The following is a 20,590-nucleotide window of genomic DNA, read 5'->3' as shown; positions in this document are numbered from 1 at the left end:
CCAACATGGAGCTGTAAAATGACATTTCCTGAATCTGTGTGTCATTGCAATGAATAATAAATGTCTATCAGCAGTATTTTAACTTCTGTGTTTTTAATCAATAAAATCCATATCAAGGCAGCAAAGAAGAGGATGAAGCTATTTTTTTCTTTTCTTTTTGGAATGGATTCAAGGAACATATTCTGAGGTGAACACTCGGCAGGTTATCTCTTCGGGAGAGCGGGATGTTTACACTACTTATACTGAGTAACACAGTGGTCCCTGGTGTGTGAGTGTGGGTGTGACAAAGACAAACAGTGAAAGTCAGAAAATGCATCGGCGAAAGAAGCACAGAGCAAAACACTGGGAGAGAGGACATAAAAAAAACAGAGTAATGAAGTGTCGTACACTGGGGTCAAAGGTCAAACAAGTGAGTCACATGGTTGTAACCAGGAAACAGTGAAGTGGTATCAATCCAGAGACTTCCTTTGTCTTTACAGCAGGAACAAAGCTTGCAGTCAACTGACTTGTCAAAGATGATAAGAAACCAGGTTGAACATGTGTAAGTACAGACTTCAAATACTCATTTACGACATGCTCTTGACTTTGTTGTAGCAGCTGCGAGGCATTATGTTACGACTTCAGGATTAATCAACCTCATTGTAGCTGTTTTGAATCAAGACAGAGCAACATTAAACTTGAACCTGAACTTATTGGTGCAATATAATTCAAATTAGGACATTTTAAAGATTTTTAACCTTTTTTGATTGATTATTTTTTCTGATTTGTTTCTTTTTGTTCCGCTCTGTTCCATCCTGCGTTGTGTCCCTTTGTGTGGTCGGAACATTTTCAATCAAATACTATGTCACAACCTGTTTCTGCAGGGTTGCGACGATTCAGGACTGTCAAAGTGGAATCTCTCTGGAGCTCTTCCTTCATTTTTCACTCGCACCAGCAGTAAGTTGTCCCTGTATTTAACCTGGAAGATGAATATTTCATGACTTCCTTTGTTCATGGGCACCGTCCTGAACAATCTCTAAAATATGAACTTGTCACGATCCAAGAATAACAGCCCTGTTTTTAGCATTGGGACATTGTGTTTTTCAGACAGTTTAAATTGTTTACTTAAGAGGAAGAGGATTTTTCTCAACCAGAAACACTCAACACACAAATCAGACATTTTGGAGACACAGGATATTCACAGAACAGCAAAGTAAACAAAAGGGCTGTAGCACACGGCTATGGGAATTGTTCTTTTTAGAAGGTGTTTAGGAATACAGAATACAAATAAATATATACAATATACAACCAATAACTGAAACACAACACAGGCTGTGCATACTAAATCTACAATCAATGAGCAGATCAATACAGCAGCTTAATTAAAACCACTTTGGTAAGACGCTGAGGCCAACATATTACCACTTTCACACAGTTGCAGCAATGCAAACAAAAGGATTTTTTTCCCAGTAACTTTTGTTCATGCAATCAATTTCTTTTGTTCCAGTTGTTGATTGTGGGGGTGCTCTCATTCCTCCAGAAGAGAGCCCAGAGACTGGCTATCGACCACAGATTGCCCTTCCTGGGGGGACGTTTCGGTATTGTAGTGTAAGTCAACAGCAGCAGCATCAACAACTATAAACACCAAGAGATAAATAACAGCAGTATCTGTTTCAATGTCACCACTAAAGTATTTAAAATTCACTACTGCGGTTGTTCTCGGCAACTGTCTGAAGCTCATTGTTTGTGTTTCTGATAATACTCTATCCCAGGCCCTTGGATAGTATTGGCAGCCTCAGTAATCGTTGGTCCTATGGGTTTGCATTTGGTGCCGTGTCCTCCAGCGTCCTGCTGCTTTTCTCTGATCGCTACATCCCCTTCACCGTCCTGCCGTGGGCCAGAGGTACTGTACCTGTTTAGCTTGCGGACACAAGAAACAAGCAGGTTGACTGACGTGCTTCTTTGTTATTCTCCTCAGCTATAGTGTATCTGGTCGGAGCGTTAGAGGTGGGTCTGGTCTATTTCCCTTTCTTTGCCTGTCTGTCCACACCTTTCAAAAAGGCCGGGGCAATGCTGGGAATACTCTACTCTCTGTCCTGGTAAATGTCTTGAAATGTTGAACTTTCACTCGTGTAAGTCTTTAATGCACAACATTGTAAACAAATTGTATTATGGTTACTTCACACAAACTAAAAACCTCCAAACGTCCAAAATGTATAATAGAGGTTGTGCTGTATGGACAGATGAATGGGTTGATGTGTGGATGATCAGATTTTAATAGCCTTAGAAAATACATCACATGTCTCGATGCTTGTTTTTTAGGATCACTGTTACAGTCTGGGATGCATTCACATGTCCTGATGGTAAGGTAGGTGAGTATTTAAACTATCGCAAAAGCGAGTGTAAATGTGTCTGAAGCTGTGTGGTTTCCACCAAGGAAGCTTTGTTTGTGTGGTTTTAAAGATTCTTGGTAAATACCAGAAGTTGATTGTCCAGTGGCCCTGCATCCTCTCCCTCATCTTCCTCTTGGGACGATTTGTCTACATGCTGGTGAAAGCTGTTCGAATACATCTGCAAGTGGAACAGGAGGTCAGCATGGATGAACTCATTCAAATGACTCTTGCTGTGTAATTTTCGCTTTGGGTGGAATCCAGAAAATCATATCGACATCAATGTATGTAGCTGTTAACATACTGAATCTGCTGCCAGGATCCTGAAGAGTTGATAGAGCAACATCAGGTGGAGCACGTTAAGAGACTGCTGAGGAAAACACCTGCCCACAGGTAGAATAAACATGCACATGTGCACCAATGCTGCTTTCAAGTGTCCTTTGTACACGTGGGTATGTTCCCTTCTGTTGCTTGTAAAGGGATCCACTATGTCTGGATGTTTGAACCAGTTTACCTAAAAGGAGATCACTTGAGTGTTCACAGTTTTTAAAAGCAAAACACACACAATTTTCTATGTATCATTTCTTTCTCTAAAATATGAAAATCTACGTGCAAAGTTGAACATTGGAATTGGTATTTGCAAAAACTATTATCTGTTTAAACTATTAAACCAGAATGTGTCAAATGCTGTGTTTTGATGCAGTTCAATGGACTGACCAGTCTGGTGTGTTCAGGTGCTGCTGGTAGACTTCAGCGTCAGGTCCTCGACTGCATTGATAGTTTGATTAATGTCCAGCAACACAATAACGATCCCAGCTGCATTTGAAAGCATCAACATATGTGACACACACACACACGCACACACACACACCTGTAAAGTTTTGTGACACCAAATCGGGCCAGGGGCGTAAAGTGGAGGACGGCAATGGCTCCTTCGCCCCCAATTGCTTGGACCATGCCTGTCTTCCAACACGCCCTTCATTTTGATCTCAACAATTGTAAAGTTTCGTGACTGCATCTTGCACGATTGTAACAAAATCTTTTCGTGGACAGACAAAAATAAACACACCTGGCAAACTACTATTCAAAACTGTTACTGTGGTAGTTCCCGATATAGTAAATGCCTGCAGTACCCCCCCCCCCCCCCCCACACACACACACACACACAGTGGTTTTGACCCTCCTTTCTATGTTGCAGTGAACCCCTCAGCTGGTTCCAGAGCAGAGTGTATGAGTGGGACCCTTACTTCAAATTCCCCAACAGGCTCATCGGCACCGTCATTATCTCGCTAATTGGCCTTTACACGGTAAAGCAAGACAAAAATCAAATGTGCATACACTTTGCTTTGGAAACGTGACACAAAAAACTCCTCAATGTTGCATCTGCTGGAGATGTTCATTTGTCTTTTTGTCATTTCTCTAGATGACCCTGGCAGACTACAGTCTCAGTAATGTGGCTTTTGACCAAGCAGAGAGGTGGAAGGACACACTGAAACAGCTGTTAATGTCCTGTAACCAGACTGAAGGTCTGGAAGCCATGATACCACAGCTGGAAGAATTCATCAACGTGGCTAGAAGTGAGTTGGTCTGCGCCGCCTTCATAGTTTGAGTGATTAATGCTACATTCATTGGTATGCCCATAAACAAATAATACGATAAAACGATGATTTATACCAAACGTTCCCTGCTTCCTTGATTCTTGACATTTCTGAGAAGAAAAAGGCTACAAAAATGAGCTACACACTGATACACCGAGCCCTGGTAAAAGTCAAGGTGTTGTTATTTGTGTTCTTCCAGAGTCTTGGCTAGCTACCACCATCTTTGCTAGTCTCAACTCTGTAGCCTACTGCTTCCATGTCTTGGCATGTTACAGGTAAGAGACCTGACATATACCCCAAAAAGCAAACAAAATGTATGTAATAATGGAAAGTTAGATGAAATTGCCCAACCTGTTATTACAAAAACAAAAACATATATAAGTGACATGGTGTCCTGTCGCCATAGAAAACACTTGAAGAGGCTGTGGAAAGGGCAGAAGGGTTTTCTTCCTGAGACGTTTCACAACCCTCGCTCTGCTGTCAGCGTAGTAAGTAGGACACACACACACACACACACACACACACACACACACACACAACAGATGGCGACCTGTTTCCTGGTCATGTTGGGCATGCCACAGTGGATGATCTGCATATTTTTAATATGTCAACGTGTAGGGCACGTGTTTGCATCTCATCTCACTTTGGCCTCTTAATTTAATGCTTTAAAAACTAGTTTTCTCTTTACATTTTCACAGGCTTCCATTGCAAGATACTCTGGTTGGCAAATAGCATTTACATTGTGGGGTAAGCTGTTCGTCTCCTGAAATACAAACACTGAGCAGATGTACATCAGCACAGCCTGCGTTATGGGACTGAACCCAGAATGTGTCTCCCTGCTGTTTCTCCAAAGCGAGACGTTTTCAGAAGCCTGGGAGTAGAGAATGAGAGGAAGTAACAGGGTAACTAGCTCTTCTGTATTTTCTCTTCAGGCTACCTGATTGTCCACTTTGTCCACTTCCTGTTTGCTCTGGCGTTGGTCTATGTGCTGGTTCTGCCGATACAGCACGGAAGAGTACTTAGCATGCTCTCCAACCTGGGGATCATAGTGTAAGGCTTCTTCTCCTGTGGTTGTGCATTCATGATGGCATATGAATAGATAGTTAGATTGACTCATTGGTTCATGGATTGTTTTTTTCTTTCTGTGTCTCCTCAGTCTGACCATTAGTCTGATCATCGGCCTGGTGATTTTCCAGATCGGTCTGGTTCAGATCTTCTTCCTTCAGGACAAAATGTCCCCTACTGATAAACACAAACCTCTGGCTCTCAACAACAGGTGGGCATATTTCAATGTGGATATTTCAAAAGTGTGGACAATAAAACCGTCAGTCTCACTAAAACCCAGGTTCTCCATTTGCCAGCAAACTGTTAAAACAAGAAGTGCTGCTGATACAGAGATGTTTTTACATGAATTATTATTCATGACATTCAATGACATAATGTGATGCTGATGCACGTTCTCACTTACTCAATAGTGCAAAGTAGCTTCATTGACATACAGAATACAGAATATGGTGTCTTACAAAATGTAACTCGAAGAGACACGTACCAACTTGGAAAAGACTCAAAATGACCTCAAGAAACATGGGAATCTAAAATAACTACCAAAATGGGGGGAAACGACACAAACAAGAGACACAAAACCCCAACAAAAAGAAGCTAAACAACTATCAAGTCTATGTGTCTTGCTCCTAGTAGCAGAGGTGGATTCCCGTCAATACAATAATTAGATGTAATTCAAAGTGATGTGAAATCACAGTTTCTCTTCCTCCTCTTCAGGAAGGCCTTCCACTGCTTCAACTACTTCTTCTTTTTCTACAACGTGGTGATGGGGATCAGCAACTGCGTATTGAGGTTGCTGTGCAGCATTATGGTAGGCACGTGGCTGGTGTCCCGCATAGACCGGAGCATTATGCAGAGAGGATATGAAACCATGGATGCCGGTAAGTTGAACTTCAACTGAGTGTGTGAGACAAAAGTGAAATATTGAAGTTGTTCTCCATATTGGCCATCATAGCATGTCACAGTCAAACCTGTATTTATATATATATATATATATATATATATATATATATATATATATATATATATATATATATATATATATATATATACAATGGAGGAATATAAGACACAAAATCTGATACATTTTATCAGTTTTATTATTAATATTTGATGGTGGTCTTTCAGGTGAAGACTTTCATTCATCCTGAAAGACTATTTTCTTCCAGGAGGTGGCAGCATTTCACAAAGCGCAAGAGGATCTATTTTTTATCCCCCTCAGTTGTGCATTCTCCTTAAACACATGTTAAAAGATACTGTGAAGTCATTGCTGTATTTAGTATGTGTGTGTTGGTTTCACTATATTTATTTCATGTCCCAGGCTACTGTACTTGGATTGGGATGATCTTTGCTGACCACTATCATAGCAATCCAGTCATGGTATGTTTCTGCCAGCTGCTGGTCTCCAACTCGCTGGAGAAACAAATCACGTCTGCATACTCCACATTCAGCAACGTGGCCTCTGGTCAGTGTGTGTGTGTGTGTGTGTGTGTGTGTGTGTGTGTGTGTGTGTGTGTGTGTGTGTGTGTGTGTGTGTGTGTGTGTGTGTGTGTGTGTGTGTTTGTAGCTCTTACATGAACAACCGTCCACTAAATAACTATTGCTACCCCTTGTCCGCTGACTGAGATTCAGGAGTATCTTCTTTTAAATTAGCCCTAAAAATGCACTCTATTTCTTTAATTCAGTTTTTAAAATCCTGCACAGGTTTATTTGTTTTGTTACAGTAAAATGTATCTTATTATTATTATGTGTGCATTTTCTTTCAATTATTATTTTCTATTTGGGGTTTATTAACTTTTTTACTTTTGGACAGAATCCCCTGTGAACAACCGGGTTAAGAGGCGTTGGATGCTGTTTTATACCTTACTGAGGAACCCTCACCTGATCCTGCTCAGGAAGCACCACCTCTCTTCGTCTTTGTCATTACATACATCATCATCTGCCATGCCAGACACAGTGGTGCAGGCTCGCGTCATGGCCTTCAAAACGCAGGGCCGCCGAGCAGAGTCACAGTCACCACCAGAGATCATAGTCACACCAGCACAAGACTGTTAAAGAAACATTTCAATGGTTTGTTAAAGTAACATATATATATATTGGTTGGTGTCCTTTAGTGGTTCTCCATGTTAAGGAGTACTGTGGTGTATTCAACATCTGATATATATATATATATACGTTGTTAATGTGATCAAATTAGGACACCTTTCTATCTGCTCAGAAGGAGCATTCATTCTTAGTAATTTACTTGCATCGCATGTGACTGAATAAACTTTGAGAAACATTTAACTTTCAACTTAACCTCTGTGGCATCTATTTCACAAGCGGATATGATGCACTTAAACTGGACATTTTTCTGTCTAATAATGTTGATTTTACTAAAATAATGTGAGCTGCACATCATTCTAGGTTTGTGTTATAAAATATGGATTCCAATGCATGCCTAGTGGTTTTATAAATTGTCACTGTGGATTTGGTGGGACTTCGTGGTGGTCGTGCAACTCGAGAGCTCTTCTGAAAACAAGCTTGTGTAAACTTTTGCTTTGTATTTGTGACTTTTAAATATGATATTGCTGCACAAACAAATGCTTTCAGTTGGAAAAAATAAAGTGTAGTAGAGCTGCAAATAAAAACATTCTTAAAAACAGCACATTTTCCAACGACTGTTTTCTGTAAAATTGACTTGTTGATCACTTAAAAACTGCAGATTAGATAAATGATAATTCGATAAAGGTGATCCTAAATATCGGACAAAAAGGGCGAACTAAACGACAGTGACCTTTTGAACTTTGGGACGTCACCTCAACGTGCGCCGTCGCATACTGCACGAGACTTTGAATGCGGCGACACTGAAGACAGCATTGCAGTTTGGCGTTAACAAGTGGGAAATACAGGTAAGTTAAGGTGAACACATGGCGTGTCTGTCATTATAGTTGGCCTGACGTAATTTCACTTTGCCAACAATTTTGTTTGTCAAAGCTCAGTTCAGGGCCGCTAAGAAAAAACAAAAACGTAATTTCATGCTAGCTGCAAAGGAACAGCTAGCTAGCGTTAGCCGTTAACCAGCGCTCTCGTTGTCCGGCCAACCGCCAATTTAACGGCAGCCGTCCGTTGCCTCAATGGAGATTAGAGTCCGATAATAAGTCTCCTACGTTTCACGCGTTGCAGCAAGAAGAAACATATGTTAACAGGCTGAAAACAGACGCACATAACGTCGCCATGTGGTCGTAGACGCACTCGGTCTCGCGCGTCTTCTCTCTTTCAAAGTGAGTTCATCAATGTGTGGCTTTTGAGTCTGAAATCTCGGCTAAAAGAGTAAATCTGTGTCTGACCTGGTTTATTGCAAGATACACACACAAAATGTCGTTGAACGCCTGCTTTTGCAAATATAGTAAAAAAACGTTGAGTGTGTACAGTAAACGTTTGGCCATGAATCAACATCACATCTACCAAGCAGGGGTGTGTGTGTGTGTGTGTGTGTGTGTGTGTGTGTGTGTGTGTGTGTGTGTGTGTGTGTATATATAAACTGGTTTAACCCCACTGATTGGTATCTCTGTTTCTATTTCACTGCGAATTTAACCAGGATGTCCGACAGCGAATCCATCAAGAAGATGTTGCGGTCTGTGCTTCAGTCCAGCAAGGCCGGTGTGTCCATGAACACCCTCCAGTCCGAGTACCGGTCACTGTGCGGAGAGAGCATCCCGCTGAGGGAGCTGGGCCACTCGAGACTGGAGGACTACCTCAGGAGCATCTCCTCTGTGGTTCGCCTGGAGTACTACATGGGTGAGGTGAGGGCTGTTTTCTTTGTTCATTTACCCATCCATAAGGCCGATGGACAAACTCCAAAAGAAGTTGTTTGTAGTTCATCACATTTGCGAAATCATATGAAGTATGCATCACTTTATGAGTATTTTAACAATACCATGAATCTGGCTCTGTAGATAAAATGCTTTGCCGCAGTGTGTAAGGAGACGGCTCACATTGCTGAGCTGGTGGCCAAGCAGAAGTCCTCCAAGAAGTCTGGTCGCTCCCAGGTCGTCAACTGCCGGATGAGATTCAAACCTTCCAACCCGTACATGTTCAATGGTAGGAGACGCGTGCGGCTTGTTTTTCACACCAAGGCTCTATTTTTGCAGAGATTTAATTTAAAATTTTAATTCATTGACCTCTAACCTTTCTTTGTGTTAACCTATTTTCTACTTTTCCATGCATTTAGTGAGGCCAGGGTCCTCTCTCCGCCAACCTTCAGCTATTGGAGCCCAAAACTGGCACGCAAACCGTTCTAAGTCTCATACCACCAGAGGCTTAAATTCTTTCAGCGCTTCAGGAGACTACAGGTAAAAAATTACAGTTTTCATCAAGAAAAAAAATGTAGTTTCAACATTGATGGACAACATTGTTTATAGAAATAATAGCCCAGACACCTCAGAGCAGCTATATTGTTCACCTGTTGTCAGGTTTAACATATCAGTTTGTGGAAACCCAAATGGTGTTTGCCTTTCTGAAATTGACATTCTGTCACTTATAATAATATAACATGTTAAGTGAATATAAAAACGATTTAAACCAGATTTTAATTGTGTTCTCCCCAAACAGGCAGTTGGACCAGAGGTTAAGCGTTATCACCCCTGTTGAGCACAGACAACCGGTTTCCCAACCAACTGTAAAACAGTGTTTCATGCCTGACAGGTGAACATACACATGCAGCTAATGCACTCAGCTCTGTTAAATCAAAGACCTGGCTCTTGATGTAGTATTAATTTCCGGTACTTTTGCATTTTCTGTGCAAGGCGATGCGTTTGAATGTTTCTAACGCCCCTTTTTAATTGTACTTAATGCTAAAATGTTGCTCAGGGCATTCATTTGAAAATGAGTGCTTTAGTAAAAAACTATTCATAGTTGAGTCTCAAAATATGGTCAATTGTATCAACTTGTACTATTGTATGAAGAACTGCAGCAGGATGTTTGTATTGAATTGCAGCTTGTTGTGAAAAGCACAATAAGCTCAAGAGACTGCTATGTTGCCAACAGGAAAGAGAAGAACTTTGCAAACTGGCAGAGGCCCAGAGGTATGTGGAACCTTCTTTGTGTGTATCCATATCAATGTCACAAGATTTAATTGATTCCCTTTAAATATAATCAGCTTTATTACATCATTGATAGAACAAGCTGATTTGGGATATAATATGTCCATGTTTTTCACCTTTTGAGAGTTATGTTATGTTGCTACAAGCTGCATTTGGTGAACTTTTGAAAGATATGTTCTGATTCCAAGCCAAGTCTGTTAACACTGTCAATCAGGCAACAAAGTCCTGAGCCAATTGTTTTGCCCATGTAGATATTTCTCCTCTATATCTTTACAAAGCAAATAGTTGTTTGCGGCTTTATTAATGCGCTGAATCTCTCTCTGTTTGACAATATAGCCAACATGTCAGTGCAGTAGGAGGTTTACTGGTGGATCACAGTCATAATGAACAAAGTAGCAGAATTTAAGTGCGTTATACCGCTGATTGTGATCAATTAAAAAAATATATACATATATATTTTTGACCCCATTAATAGTCCAGAGGATAGTCCACTTGTTATATCAACATCAGTTGTTACATCAACATTGGGCAACACTGCCAAAACAAAAAATCGCATAATGCTCAGGAGACAAACCAGCAATCTGCTGCATTCTGCTTACTGATATCAGCACGTTCACTTTCCCTATTCCTTTTGTAGAATCTTTCACAGAGAAGCCTCCTGTACAAGCCTCCAGACTCAATCAATCCCCTCTTCCTTTTGTGGAATATTTCACAGAGAAGCCTCCTGTACAAGCCTCCAGACTCAACCAATCCCAAGTACAAAAATGTTCTTCTGTGCCGACTGTCTCATTTTACCTGAAACGACCTGACGAATCACATTTGAGTTGTAGTGCATTGTGTTGTCCAAATTACATCCCTAATAAAATGCATGTGCAAATGTTTGAGACTAAATCAAAGGGTTAATCCATGCCTTTTTATATTTATTCTCTTAAAATCCAGCCAGGAGATTCACTGAATTCACATATTAGACGATGCTTCCTGCATAGTTATTATGCATAATGTTTTTGTCTGCAGCACTTGTGCCACACCCCAAGCAGTCGTTTCCATCAGCTCTTTTAATTAGTTTATTTTTTACTTTGTAATATCTGTGCTTTATTGTATTTATTCGATTTGAAAACTGTCACAAAAGCACAGGGAATGACTTATAGTGATCGATTATGTGTCATCTCCCCAAGCAGTCTCGTCTGTATGACGTGGAGCTGATGCAGAGCAGAATAACTCTGCTCCTGAAGAAATACTGCAGTGGATTGTGGATGTCGAAACTTTCTGGGGTCTACAGTGAAATGTTCAATGAGAAGCTCCACCCTCAGGTGTCCATTGATCTGGAAAAGTGGACACACATCACTAAGGTGAGTTAGTAGATAATTATACCCCCAATCAATTTGATATTATGAAGCTGTGAGAGTTTGAACTTTTTTTGTAATATATCTACCCAACCGTAACAATAATCTATAGTTCAAATATCTTTCTTTGTTCCATCTCTTGCTCCTCTGGTGGTTTCACAGGTGGAGAAACCTTCCTGCACCAACCGAGCTGACCGCCTAATCTACCCTCCTCTGCCTCCTAAACCTAGTATTGTTCCTCGAAGAAGCGCCACCAACATGCCTCCAACATCACCCACTGATTCAAAAACTATCACCACACCCATTTCTTCACGTCCCTTAACACCTGACCAACCTTCCACCTCCTCACATTTTCCAGTCCCCAAACCTATAATTTCCCCCCAACCCGCTTTGACTAAACCAACCTTCATTTTTCCTCCGCAACCTTCCGCTGCCTCCTTCAGCAAACTGTTAAATTCAGTTACGCTGCGCAGCCCTGCTCGCAACCCAGCTCTTGCTCCGCAGCTTCCATCCTGTGTTAATCTTGCCCTCAATTCCAGTGGTGAACATAAACAAAATCCGACCATGCCTACGACGACCCTGAACCACAACCAAAACATTCTGGCCCTAGCCCCTACCTGGACTTGCCCTGCATCAACCAACGCTTCCTCATTGGCTTCCTCCCGCCTACCTGGCCCTGCAATCGTACCGTTTTTGAAGGTCGCTTTCTCCCCGACCTCTGATTCTGTCCCTTGTCCTCCCTCAAAATCTTCTGGTTTTGTTGTATCAGCTGAGGTGCGTCAGAGAATAAAGGAGCTTCTGTCAAAGTACAGTCAGGGTCTGTGGGCCCATGCTTTGCCCAAACTCTTTATGGACACATACAAGACGCCATTTCCCAAACATATTCTGGACAACTTGTCTCTTTTGCTGGATATATTCACTGTGGAGTACCCCATGCCACATGACAAGAAGAAGGTAAGTAAATGAGTGCATATACCAGAGTTAACACAATGTACAAGCTAAGCAAGTCCTTAAGAGTAGAATGAAGTTGCGTTATTCTCAGTTAAAAGCAAGCAGAAACGTTCGGTGCTGAGAAATGACGCCAACGCAGAAGTGCCAAACTCTGCAGTTCTTTAAATGGACCACTTGAAACAGGCTTCAAAAGCAGGTCAATCCTCTTAGACCCCCATGTTAAAATGCCCAACCTTTGCTCAAAGTTTTGTTATTTACCTGTTCATGACAACTGTACGGGGGTGAATTTTGTATAACTCCGCTGTTTTTAAATTATTTAAAGGTTTTAAGTTGAGCATAATTGAGGGCATAGTCCATATCAGGTCATTAGTTGCTCGCTGTCGGTCAGCGCTGCGCGTTACTCGCCATGCCTCAGCCCCACCTCTTTGCCCATTTTTAGAGCTGGAGTAGGTGGTTGGCTGTGTCGTCACTGCCAAGATGGCGACGGCCGCAGCCACCTACTTTGAGCTTCACAAGGGCTCTTTCAGAAAGCTAGAATCGTAGTCTATGTTCATATTGTATACAGTCCATCGTTAAAGCTCACTCAATCGCTAGTGACAAGTGAATCATGATAATTAGCCTGATTTGATTTGTGTGGATTAAATGGGAATTTTTCCAATAATAGTGGTTTATCTTCTACAGTGTCAGCTTTAAATCTTCAGGGAGTTTAGGGACATCCTTGCTGTTAAACTGTTTTTGTTGTTGCTGTGGTCAGGCCATCCTGTATAACTGTGCTGACATGGAAGCCACACAAAATCATGTCAGCCACCTCCTTCCCTCTGGTCTGGAAGTCCTGGGTCCTGTGGTGCCTCCCTGTCTCGTTCTTCCCTCAGAGCAGTACCCCTCCGTTCTGATTACTGATGCCAAGAGAAGCAATGCTGTTACTATAAGGTGAGACACACATTATTCTAGCAGACATCAACGTAATGAATTGATCCTGGAAAAAATAAAGAATGGCATGTTAAAAGTCACACACAACAGAACAAATTACCACTCATGGGTTGCTTTGTTAATGCAACACTCAGGTTTTTGTTTTTGGAAACTACAATGCACAGATTGTCTCTCTGTTCAGGTATGTTGGTGAGCACTACTCAAACGCCCAGGAAGCCATGGAGGAGGCCATGCACTCTTTCTACAGCCAAAGCTCCACCCACCATCCTCTTTCTGAACCTGTGGTTGGTCAGCTGGTAGCAGTCAAAGGGGAGGATGGAGAGGAGATGGCAAGAGCTCAAGTCATAAGTGTCATGGCCCCTAACAAGGTCAAGGTAACTAATTTAGTCAGTTGGCTGTCCAAGTTATTTTTAATTGTCAAGTGGTTGAATACTGATTTAGTAGTTTGGTACTCGGTTCAGAAATGGTGATGCAGTTTGTGGCAATTTTCAGTGTGTCGGAGGAAGACAGTCAGTAGCTACAGGATGGGTGAGTGTTTCTGTAGTAAAGGAGCTTTTGTCTGTTTGCCAGGTATACTATGTGGACTATGGCTTCTCTGTGGAAACCAGTGGGACTAATCTTCTGGAGCTGCACCAGGACTTCCTCTCTCTGCCTTTCCAGGCTATAAGTGTTGGACTTGCAGGTACATTGAGAATATAGAAATTACTTTAAGACTTGTTTTTGTGTAAGTGATGTAGATAAAAGCATACAGAACGGACAAAACGTTAATATTGGCCAATGGCCCTCCTTTCTCTGCGGCCCTTCCTACTTTATTTTTCTTTCTCCCAGGTCTAGAGGCGTTCAGCTCTTATCCACCGGTGCTGTCTTCTTTGGACAAGTTGGTAGTTGGAAAGATCCTGCTGATGGAGACATTAGAGTCGTGTCAGCAGAATGAGACGCCCGTTGCAGTGCTGTACGACACTTCGCAGGATGAGGACATCAACATCAACTCCACCTGCCTGAAGGCTCTCCAGGACGTGACCATGAGCAACCCTCTGACTGTAAGGATGGTGGTGCTAACTACCAGTATAATGTGATGCATAAGACCAAGGAGAGCCCTCTCTAACAATAGCAGATTTTGCATTTATTTAACAAATGTGCCTGATCAATACAACTACATGGAAGCAAGGGGCAGTGTCTCATATTTTAGATTTTCCCTTGACATCAGCTCAACCAGTGAGTGGTGCTGCAGAGGCGTTGAACCCTGCTATTAATCTGTCTGTTATGGGAACTCAAAAATGTTTAGGGTTTCATTTGGCTCATTATGTTGACATTAAAACCAGCAGCTGGTCAGCCATGATTGTGAGGTCCTCGCTGTCATCAATCCTCCCTGCATTATCTAGCAATAATATTTCTGTTACCTGTAGGTCAATGCTACCTATCCGGACGTGCGTGTCACAAATGTGTGTGCAGATGGCATCATCTACTGCCAGCTGCCCTGCAGAGGAACCGCAAGACTCAGCAAGCTACTGGAAGAAACAAAGAGTTTCTTCATCTCCCAGGTTAACAAGACCTCCATTTGCCCTGGCACTCCATGGTGTTGTTGAGCATCTCATGTAGCGCTTTGATTGCATATAGAAAATCAGCGGTGCAGTTTTTAGGTGTCTGTTCAGTGGGCTGCTTAACGCAAAGAGAGGCTGCTTCATGTCAAGTTTGACTTGGCACTGTTTGAATTACCACAGTGAGTTTACTGAATTATTATACAGCATTTTTTAAGTATTTTATATAAAACAGGCCTGTAGGATGGGGTCTACACCTGTTTTTTGTTAAAAAGCCTTGATAGTGCTGACGGAGGCTTCATAAAACGCAAAGCCTTTTCGCTGATTTCTAATGCGATAAACCAGATTTACTCCTTCATTGGCTGCTGATGTGATACAGAATCGGCTTCAAAATTCTACTTGAAACCACTTAATGTTTAGGCTCCCAATTACATTTAGTTTTACCTCACAAGGTGGAGTTTTATTAATTGTATATGTATCGGCTTTTGCCATTTTCACAAATGCAGTGCTGCTGTGTTTGATTTCACCCACAACCACTAAAATCGTCTCAGAAAAGGTAGAATGTAAAATTGTTTATTTTGTAATTATACCTACCAGAGGACTTCTGAGTTCCTGGTGTCCAGACCCTTCAGTGGAAAGTTCTGTCTCGCCCGCTACAACGGAATGTGGTCCAGGGTGGAGGTGAGAACAGGATCATTCAAATGGGTTTTCTTAAAAACCTTATTTTGGATATTTCATTATTATTATAATTATAATATTGCATTATTGACTTTAGTTCCCCGCTCACAAGTTGTTGCTTTTGTTTTCAGATCACCAACATCTACGGAAACAGAGTGATTGAGATCCTCTACATTGACTTGGGTGTCCCAGCAACAGTAGAGGTCACTGATCTCCGAGAGATCCCCCATCTTCTCATCAAAAACTTCACCATCATCCCACCACTGGTCAGCTCTCTCTCTGTGGGGGGAGGGGCGGGGGTGGTGCGGTCCTGTGTCTCTGTGGGTTTGTCTGTGTGTCAATGAAATGACTATAGAGGTCATCCTTTCTTTGCTAATTGATTTAAAGCCTCTGTTTATAGTACTTGTATGTCATTAGAAAAATATAAAATCATTGAGCTGTTAAAGGATGAAAAAAAATGATTTGTGGACTAAGAAGTCAGGCAATTGTGCTTGCAATGATGTTTATTCAACCCCCAACCGTTTCTCAAAAAATAAATCTGTGATAAAATTACACTGACCGGCGGTATAAAACTGAGACTAGGGGTTTTGATTTGATCAATTTGAATTGCTTGCATATCAACAAACATTGTTTCCAAAGATGCTAATGTGGTAGTTTGCTAAAATTGTTTGTTATACACGTAAAGTTGTTTCGGTGTTTTTGTGTATCTCTTCAGGCTATTAAATGTTGCCTGGCTGACGTCACAGTACCGGAGGGAGACTGGAGCCCAGAGGCTGTTCTGTGGCTGAAGGAGGCTGTCCTGGGCTCTGAAGACTGTAAAATGAAGGTAACATAAAGTTAAACGCATAACTAGTCTCGATTTGTATTGAAATTTTTTTGGATGTGGTGGAACGGGAGAGCATACATGTGCAGCTGACTAATCTGCGACAACTGTGTGACTCTTATTGTGCCAATATGGACAAGAATCCTAAAGAATCTACGCCACAAAGAATTCAAGAATTCATGCTGTTTGGGGGGTTTCACTCTGTATGAAAAAGGAGTACCTAATAAAGTAGCCAGTTTACTTTATGTTTATATTAAAGTCTTGACTGCTTGAAGCACAACAACAGTGTGCAGTGTAGCAGGAGTGGTGTTGATATTTCAAATATAAACACTGCAAATCAAACTTACAAGTAAGGTCTTGTTGAAGATCAGTGCAAAACAATAACAGTCCCCTCAAGGTCTCCCTAACTTTGTATATGTGCTTCTTTTTTTTTTTTTTTTTCACCCTTTGTTCCATCATTTTAGATCTTGAAATTAGACCAGCACAAAGGGGACCGGCTAGTCGACATGTACCTCTTCATCGGTGCTGTTAGTCAGGAGTTGGACAAGAGCTTCAACCATCAGCTGGCCCAGTCAGAGTTGTGGCAGAAACTCGCAACTCAGAATAATAACAACAACAACAAATTAACTTGCACAATCGGCAGCGAGGATGCAGGTAATACTGCACAATATAAAACACAAAGTCCTTTCTGGTTGTGGGACGGTTCCGCCTGAGTCGGTATTTGTACGCATGTCTGGTCAAACTTTGCAACTTTTTGAAAGAGTTTTTGTTTGCGCTCCAATCTGTTCTATGTGAAGTCAAGGTTTTAGGACATTGAGCTTTTTTGGGGATTTTTTATAGCACAGTGACTGAGGTTAAAGTGTTGACTACGCTTGTATGTACCTGTGTTTTCCAAATGACAAGGTCTCAGTGCTCTAATAGAAAAGTTGACTCTGGGCAGTCCGGTTCTGAACAGCACCACCAAATCCTCCACAGGACCTCTTCAAGGTGCAGAGGTCTCATCTACTCCAGATATGACGACCAAGCCACTTTCGCTGCCTCCCCCACTGGAGTTGCCCCAGGTGTGTGAGATGGACAAACTCTTTGTTGGGGCTCACTTGTCACGTGAGGGAAGTAGATGTAAATACAGTATACATGTTGTAGCTTTTCTTCAGGCTAATGACTTTGTAGATTTCTATTCAAGAGAAAAACGTCTTTATGGCCAGTGGATCAAATCCATCACTCCACTGTCACCAGACTCTAAACTGACAATTCGTGTTTCTTTCCTGTATGATGTTAATTGTTAAGGTTTCTGTTGTATGATGTCGGAGAAATATAAAGACTGTAGTAATTACCTCCAGAAAATGAGACGGAATAACCCAAGAATGCCTGTTTTTATTATTGGAATAGAAACCAATATTTCATCAAAGCCCTCTGGTTATATACACTTTTTTCTCCTCCCTGTCTTCTTTTAGCCTGGCCAGAATATGGATGTGTTTGTGCCTGTGGCGTGCCACCCTGGTTACTTTGTGGTGCAGCCGTGGCAGGACCTGCATAAACTGGTGGTGTTGATGGGGGAGATGATGCTTTATTATAACCAGACCTGGAAGACCAACTCGGCCCCAAACATCCAGAAAGGACAGATCTACGCTGCCAAAATAGACAAGAAGTAGGTGATAGTGTTTGCAGCTGATTCAAACCTGACATATCATGAACAATGTGTCATCATGGTAAATGATTTATGTTCACTAATTTTGATTGGATTTGTTTACTTGAACATCACAGTAGCATTACAATTGTAACACAAACGTATGCACAAGGAGTAGATGCACTGTGTTTAGTGTTTGTAGCTAAACTTGAATTAACACCTGCCCACAGAAGGCTTTAAAGAATTGGAGCACTTCAGGTTATGTTGTTCATTTGATAGCAGTCTTGGGTTATAAGAGGATGAATGCAAATTGACAAAACAATTTGTAAACTAATCCATTATCTAGATTACTGCCCTTGTACTACTTGTGTGTGTCAGGGATTATGGTAGATCAGTTGTCTATTTAGTGTCGTTGTGAAGAAGAAAATGTAAAAACAAGGTTCCTATTGTCTGGTTAATGACTTCACTAATGCATGCTTCTACCTAGTTGGAACAGAGTGCAGGTTAAGGGGATTCTGGCCAACGGGTTGGTTTCTCTGTTCGATTTGGACTACGGAAAACATGAGGTGCTCCGAAATACACTCCTCAGGCCATTGATCGAGGAATTCAGACAGCTGCCCTTCCAGGCCATCACTACCCAACTTGCAGGTGAGTTGGTTCCTAATTCTCGGTAGCTTTGCCAATAGATATGCAGTAAAGTCATGTTATTTAATATGTAGTGGTAGTGCAATGACCTGGTATTAATTTGGCTACCTTTTTGATTTCCGAATTACGTAATAACTTTTTTGCCCTGAGATTAAAATGTAGGTTGAACCACAATCTTTCAATCACTCGAAACTTATTGTATAAATTACTACTTATTAAATTCTCAATAATAAATAATAATAATTAAAAAAAGACGTTTTAAAACGTTTCCCTAATTTTATTAGGGAACTTGTTTTGAGGGCAAATAATACAAAATGAAATACTAAGACTTAGGCCATACGGTGTGGTCAAATAGAATGTCCAGTTCATTGAATTACATCCATGCACTGCATTCAGCAGCGTACACTTTCATCACATGTACCCATAAATTGCCATCATCCCATTAAATGGGAATTCTATAGCATTACAACCCACTGCACGCTTTCGGTTACATTTGGTTATACGGAGTGACTATAGTCTATATTTTGATATTTCAGTTTACCAGCAGATAGCCTACAGTAAATTACACCTTTTTATAACTTGTTATCAGCTTCTGCTAGTTTTTTGCCAGCTAGCTGTTACCTTGTGAGATGTAGCTTGATTGAAGCATGCTAATGCAAGGCGGAGCAGCTTGGGTTATCATGCTGATTACGAGTGCCCCGGTTTTTCTGCAGGTATGACACAGCACCAGTGGTCAGAGGAGGCCTCCATGTTGTTCAGGAACCACGTGGAGAAGCACTCGCTGGTAGCCCAGGTGGAAAGCGTGTCGGAGGTTAGTTGTCAGCTGTGGCAATGCAGGTTGACGGTTTACCTGGTGGACACTACTACGCACAAGGACCAGGACCTTTGGATTCACAGCATGATGGAAGACTTCAGCGGAGAGCTGTCTTCGGCAGCCTAGGATGTCTTCTCATGCATGTTGGTAAAAGAACCAGCAACAGTAAATTGTTTTCATTTTCTAAAAATGGTGCCCAGTGAACGTTGGAAGCCAAACGTCACTTTCTCTGCCCTTGGTTTATTTTCAGCATTCCTGATCTTTCTCCCAACAAAGGCATTAAAGACGCCCCTTTTTTAATTTGATTTGTTTTGGTCATAGTCGAGGGTCATGTCAACTTGAAATAAGGGGTGGTTTGAGTTGATTTAAGATATAAAGAATATCCCACGCCATCAAATGTTGCTCTTTCCAGTCTTCATTGTGAAACAAACGAAACTCTAACTCATCAAAACTTTTAAGTTAAGTCACCTGTGTGTTGCATGTTTTGTGTTGATTTGTTTGTACTACTCTATTCCTGCATCCAATGTGTTTTGGGTTTCCTGTGCATGCAATAGTGAGACTCATTATGCACTTCATTTTGTGTGTGTATGTATATATTTTTACATGAATCAAATTTAAATTACTTAACTGCATTCATTAGCATATGTTATATGTGAAATCTGCATTGCTTAAACTTCACTGATGGGAACATATTGTTTAATAACACCCCATGTTTTTTGGCTTAAAAGAATGTTGTAATATTTTGCGTGTTTCTACATGAAAAGCTGTTCACAAGGTTTTGTTCAATTAAACCATGAAGAGAAAAAAAAAAAGTGTTCTTTGACTGAAAGCTTAAAAAAAAAAGTGTGCCAAGATGGCCAGTGTCAGGCAATGTGAGCTGCGATGTCGATGAACTACCAGTACAATTAAAAGAGCTTTCACGGAAAGTTAAAATCCATCTGGTGAAGAGGGGAAAAAACAAACATTTGAACTGAGAAATAAAATAGTTTTAAATTGCTTAGCTTTCTCTCAAGTAGGCAATATTGAATCATTAAGGCCTACCAGTAGTACATGTTTAAAATGTCAGATAATGCAACCAACACTTTAAATGCCCTTAAAATTATAGGTGATAATCTTAGGTTTGCGACC

The 20,590-nt window shown here is 41.2% G+C and overlaps 2 protein-coding genes across 2 annotated transcripts; both read left to right on the top strand.

The window, feature by feature from the left end:
- Positions 1 to 5: 5 nt before the first annotated feature.
- On the top strand, positions 6 to 7,562 carry stra6l (STRA6-like; the record flags this gene model as incomplete). The annotated part of the gene is made up of 18 exons (XM_079219214.1): positions 6 to 13; positions 864 to 936; positions 1,487 to 1,587; positions 1,752 to 1,882; positions 1,958 to 2,078; positions 2,302 to 2,347; positions 2,443 to 2,568; positions 2,689 to 2,762; positions 3,568 to 3,676; positions 3,793 to 3,946; positions 4,167 to 4,242; positions 4,374 to 4,455; positions 4,666 to 4,714; positions 4,900 to 5,017; positions 5,124 to 5,243; positions 5,747 to 5,910; positions 6,351 to 6,494; positions 6,843 to 7,562. 18 exons carry the CDS (start codon positions 6 to 8, stop codon positions 7,082 to 7,084), a joined length of 1,938 nt encoding a protein of 645 aa, XP_079075340.1. The 3' UTR covers positions 7,085 to 7,562.
- A 1,048-nt stretch (positions 7,563 to 8,610) lies between these two features.
- Positions 8,611 to 19,588, top strand: tdrd7a (tudor domain containing 7 a; the record flags this gene model as incomplete). Its single annotated transcript, XM_079219212.1, has 19 exons — positions 8,611 to 8,814; positions 8,968 to 9,112; positions 9,243 to 9,363; positions 9,623 to 9,689; positions 11,292 to 11,462; positions 11,619 to 12,410; positions 13,162 to 13,337; positions 13,519 to 13,711; positions 13,908 to 14,019; positions 14,166 to 14,377; positions 14,744 to 14,878; positions 15,473 to 15,556; positions 15,685 to 15,819; positions 16,269 to 16,379; positions 16,841 to 17,030; positions 17,280 to 17,437; positions 17,831 to 18,024; positions 18,491 to 18,651; positions 19,362 to 19,588. The coding sequence occupies 19 exons, from the start codon at positions 8,611 to 8,613 to the stop codon at positions 19,586 to 19,588; spliced, it is 3,588 nt and encodes a 1,195-aa protein (XP_079075338.1).
- Positions 19,589 to 20,590: the final 1,002 nt, after the last annotated feature.

The sequence above is a fragment of the Taurulus bubalis genome, assembly GCF_910589615.1.
Source record: "Taurulus bubalis genome assembly, chromosome: 6".
Taxonomy (NCBI): Eukaryota; Metazoa; Chordata; class Actinopteri; order Perciformes; family Cottidae; genus Taurulus; species Taurulus bubalis.
This window is presented reverse-complemented; position numbering and strand designations above follow the sequence as displayed.